Here is a 4625-nt window from a genome sequence, read left to right as displayed (position 1 = left end):
TTGCTGGCTGCTGCAGACAGGGGTTGTGCAGCTTGTCAGATGGTGCAGAGAAGTCATCAATGAAGGGGGGGCACAGCAGGCAGGACAGGGTCTAGACAAGGCCGGGGCAGCATTTGGGTCTGGGGGCCTTGAGGGGCAGCTCTCCTGCTGGACATGAGCCCCAGTGCAGCATAGACCTGCGGGATGTTCGGGGTCTCAGTTCCACAGGGCAGATGCCTGTGCTGGGGGGAGGAGAAGGGCAGGCAGGGGGGGTCTCAGCACTGGGGGGCGGGGTTCACACCCCCTTTCTGCCCAGCCTGGGCTGTACCGGAGGCTGGGGGGGCTGTTGCCCAGTGTCAGCTGCTGGTCTGCCCCCAGGGTGTCTCTGAGTGTCACCTGCTGGCATAGACCCAACTCTGGCAGAGCAGGGCACCCCAAAAATGTGTCACCCTGGGCAGGTGTGAGAGGACGGGGTGTGCTGCGCAAGGTGCCTCTCCTGCTCCCCCACACAGCAGGGCAGGGCAGGACAGTGCTGGCCTCAGCCGCCCTCTCTTCCCCTGGGTTCCTTGCAGACAGCGTTGAGGATGAGTTTGAGCTCTCCACCGTCTGCCACCGCCCCGAGGGGCTGGAGCAGCTCCAGGAGCAGACCAAGTTCACCCGCAAAGAGCTTCAGGTCCTGGAACGAGGCTTCAAGAATGTGAGTACCCCTCAACCAGCTTTGCTAGCCCCCCCTCCGCTGCCATGTCTACCTCGGAGCATGCTTCGCACACGGCAGTGCCCAGAGTTTGCAAAGGCTTTCGGGACCTTGGGGTTGAAGTTTATATCAGGCTACAGCCTGATCCTACCTCCAGGGAGCTCAGTGGGGAGCCTGATCCTGTACTCCATCCGTTGGGTGCAGAGAGCCCCCTCCCTGGGAGCCTGGGATGCAGAGCCCCTCCAGCAAGGGGTGCAGCCCACAAAATCAGGGAGATGCTCCAAGTGGCCTTAGCAGCCGCCCCACCAGGCAGCACAGGGCTCGGGGGCGAGGCAAGGAAGCTGCAGGGATTTAGGGGGGTGCTCATCCCCTCTCCGCAATGTGGAGGTGACGCTGTGGCTTGCCCTGGCAGGAGTGCCCGAGCGGCATCGTCAATGAAGAAAACTTCAAGCAGATCTACTCACAGTTCTTCCCGCAGGGAGGTGAGTGCCCATTCCCGTCCCCATCCCCATGCCCTGCATGGGTGCCTCTGCAGGGCAGGGGGTCACACAGCACCCCCTCACACTGTCTGCCTCCCCCCAGACTCCAGCACGTATGCCACCTTCCTCTTCAATGCCTTCGACACCGACCATGATGGCTCCGTCAGCTTCGAGGTGAGCTGTGGCCGAGGAGGGGATGACAGCGGGGCAGGGAGGGCATGTTCCTTCAGGTACCGCGGGCTGGGCTGAGCAGTGTTGCTGTTGCAGATGAGTGGAGAGCTTCGCAGGGGCTGATGGAGTTTATTAAATTCCCAGAGGCAGTGGAAAAACCGTGAAAAGCAACAAAAAAGGGGGCTTTCTCTATTTTCTGGCTAGTGTCTTGTAGGTACCCAGACTGGCAGGCAGAGCCATGGCTGGGTCTTGTTCAGGCTTTGGCTGAACAGCAGGTCCTGATGCACATTGTCCTCTTGGGTGCTGTGACCCAAGGGACTAGTGTGGGACATATTTGGGGACAAGCAATCGGTTTTCCCCAGGCTTTTTTTGGTACTCAATGTTTCCCTTGTCAGCCCGGCCCCGGGGCACATCTGCTTTGGGGCTGAGTTCCCGCTCTGCGGGAGGGACAAGCAGGCTGTGCCCTCTGTGTCTTTGAGACCCTTTGTGGCCGTAACTCCCGTCTGCCTGCCTTGTCCATCCTTGCAGGACTTTGTGTCTGGCTTGTCCGTCATCCTGCGGGGCACCATTGACGATCGCCTGAACTGGGCCTTCAACCTCTATGACCTGAACAAAGATGGCTGCATCACCAAAGAGGTGGGATGGGGGGTCCAGGCTGGTCCCTGGGGCCAGTGCAAGTCTGCGCCTGGCAGGGACGAGGGCAGGACTCAGGGGCGTTGGCTGAGCTCTGGAGGAGAGCTGAGGGGGTCAATGTTTACTGAATGCAGCTTTGCAAACAGGTCCCTCCTGGCCCCCTGGCACTGGTGTGTCTCTGGGTTGGAGGGTGGATGAGGGGTGTGCTGCTTTGAGGCTCCATCACACATGCAGGCACACACACAGCCCCACACCATGCACAGAGCCAGCAGGAACACACCTGAGCACGCCACAGGTCCTTCGGAAGCATCACGAAAAGGGTGTGGGTTGGGGACCAGGCGGAGGCAGAGCCCCGTGTTGACCCTGCAACCCCCTTCCCTCCAGGAAATGCTGGACATCATGAAGTCCATCTATGACATGATGGGTAAATACACCTACCCGGCCATGCGGGAGGAAGCGCCCCGGGAGCATGTGGAGAACTTCTTCCAGGTGAGCTGAGCACGTCCTGGGGGAGCAGAGCTCCAGCACAGAGCTGGTGGTACCCAAAACCTGGCACGGTGCAGGAGAAAACACGCCACACTGGGGATGAAGCAGGGCTGTACTGGAGCTAGGGAGAGAAAAGCCCATCCTGGTCCTGCTGGGTGCTTGGGGATGGCTGGGGCAGGAGTGCACTGTGTCCAGGCCCTGCGGGACCTGGGCAGGGGGTGCTGGGCTCTCCTTGGGGCTGGGGCTGTCCCTGCCATACCCCCTGTGCTGTGCTTGTCTGCAGAAAATGGACCGAAACAAGGACGGCGTAGTTACAATCGAGGAGTTCCTGGAGTCCTGCCAGAAGGTAAAGCCACCAGCAGCTCTGCTTGCGGGCTGGGCCACCTCCCTGTCCCTTGGGGACCTCTGTTCCCCCATCGCCCTCCTGGCAGAGAGGGGGTGAAGGCAGGGCTCCTAGGGGCAAGGCTGGGGCTCTGCTTTGAGAACTGTATCCATGCCGGCATCCCTGTGCAGATGGGGAGAGCCATGCATCCCAGTAGGGCTTGGAAACTGCCTGTAATCCCTGGGGCTCTTGTCCCATCGGTCAGAGCTGCCATGAGGGTAAAGCCAGGTTTGGGGGGAGCTGCCCAGATTGCTGTGCCGTGCCCAACCTGCCCGCTTCCCACCTCCTCCCCGCAGGACGAGAACATCATGCGGTCCATGCAGCTCTTCGACAACGTGATTTAGCTCCTGGACCTGCCTCCAGCCGAGCTCTCCTGCCACTGGGCCCAGAACCTGCTTCTCTCTCGACTTTTCCTTCGAGCCTCCCCTCCACCGGCTGCACAGACACCCCCACGGGAAGGGGCCTCCCTTCCTGGAGACGCGATCGGCGCCGGGATCTTCCCTTCCCCCTGGGCTGGCTCCGCTTTCCTCGGGGGATCCCAAGCAGGTGCTCCCAGACATCGGAGCGTGGGCACGGCTGGCATGGGGCAAGCGTTTGGCCCGGATGGACCTCCCTGCACCCGTTCCCAGCGGGGAAGCTGCAGCCTCGGGCTGCGATAGAGGCTTCCCCCGTGCACAGACCCCGTGCAAGCCACAGCTCCTCCACCCCTGACCCTCCCCAGCCCTGGGAGCCCCCAGCACTGGCTCCAGCCCAAACCCTCCAGTGATGCTGTCTAGAAACTAATAAAGTCTTGCAACGGGCGCCAGCACCTCAGCTTCCTCCCCTGCCCGGCCACCCTCCTTGCCCAGCCCCTGCACCGGTGGGTGGGCAGAGGGGCCGTGCCTGGAGAAGGCAGCCGCACAGGCACTCGGGGTTCATCACTGCATGAGCTGTGGGGAGCAGCCCTGATCACAGGGGAGGGCCTAGTTAGACCTAGGAAGCTCATCCTGACTTGGGGAGAGGGGATACTAAAGGGACCCCAAAGTGCCTTCTTGTGGCAGGGGTCCCCCAGGATGGAGGATGCTGGGCTGGGAGGGGGAGCTGTAACCTCAACCCCTGTCCCTTGAGTTTGGGGTGCTGGCACACAGGGGACCTCGGGGACCCACTTTGAGGCTCCAATGGAGAGACACCCTTCCCACCCCTCCCCGAGGACACAGCAGCCAGGGCATGGGGACACATGGAGGAGGGAGGTGTGCTGGGCGCTGTTGGCCACCCTGGCCCTTGGACCTCACAGTCATGCTCCTGGCAATGTTTGCTGCTGACCTTCTCCTGCTCCCATGCCCTGGCCTGTCCCAGCCCACTCGCTGCCCGGGGGGCCGGGGAGCGAGCAATAGGGCAGGGAGGTGTCCCCACAGGCATAGCCCTGTGCTGGGGGGCACAGCTGAGCTGGCAGCTCCTCAGGAAGAAAGTTGAGGCTGGGGCCAGCCAGGAGTTGTTGCTGTGCCGCTAGTGGGCTGGAGGGTCACCTTGGGGCAGGGTGGGCTCAGCCCCCTTCTCCTGGCGCGGCCATGCCCCGAGGTGAGAGCCTGCCTGAGGACCCCGGGGGTGGTACCAGCATCCTGGGGCTCCCCCCATCTTTATCAACAACAGCTCCTCAGAGCTGGGTGTGTGCAGGCAGGCCTGTCCTGCTCACATATCCCTCCGAGTCCTAGCTGGGGAAGTGATGCCCATGGGCTAATGACCCCATTACCAACCCCAGAAGCCCCTCTGTGCAATGCAACAGGCATTGGGAATGTACCCAGCCCCGGCAGCCTCGGCTCTG

The 4625-nt window shown here is 62.1% G+C and overlaps 2 protein-coding genes across 2 annotated transcripts in view; both read left to right on the top strand.

Annotated features, from left to right (window-relative positions):
- KCNIP2 (Kv channel interacting protein 2) overlaps positions 1 to 3168 on the top strand; it is a 9903-nt gene extending 6735 nt beyond the window's left edge. The window contains exons 2-8 of the mRNA XM_009323290.1: positions 552 to 676; positions 1086 to 1155; positions 1256 to 1326; positions 1852 to 1959; positions 2341 to 2445; positions 2726 to 2788; positions 3121 to 3168. Of these exons, the coding sequence (XP_009321565.1) occupies positions 552 to 676; positions 1086 to 1155; positions 1256 to 1326; positions 1852 to 1959; positions 2341 to 2445; positions 2726 to 2788; positions 3121 to 3168 (590 nt within the window). The remainder of the gene's footprint in view (positions 1 to 551; positions 677 to 1085; positions 1156 to 1255; positions 1327 to 1851; positions 1960 to 2340; positions 2446 to 2725; positions 2789 to 3120) is intronic.
- Positions 3169 to 4371: 1203 nt separating this feature from the next.
- Positions 4372 to 4625, top strand: part of MGEA5 (meningioma expressed antigen 5 (hyaluronidase)) — a 34032-nt gene continuing 33778 nt past the window's right edge. The window contains exon 1 of the mRNA XM_009323289.1: positions 4372 to 4381. Coding sequence (XP_009321564.1) covers positions 4372 to 4381 — 10 coding nt within the window. The remainder of the gene's footprint in view (positions 4382 to 4625) is intronic.

This window comes from Pygoscelis adeliae, unplaced genomic scaffold (assembly GCF_000699105.1).
Source record: "Pygoscelis adeliae isolate BGI_AS28 unplaced genomic scaffold, ASM69910v1 Scaffold294, whole genome shotgun sequence".
In the NCBI taxonomy this organism is placed as follows: Eukaryota; Metazoa; Chordata; class Aves; order Sphenisciformes; family Spheniscidae; genus Pygoscelis; species Pygoscelis adeliae.
The sequence above is the reverse complement of the archived record's forward strand: the minus strand, read 5'-3'. Positions and strand labels throughout refer to the sequence as shown.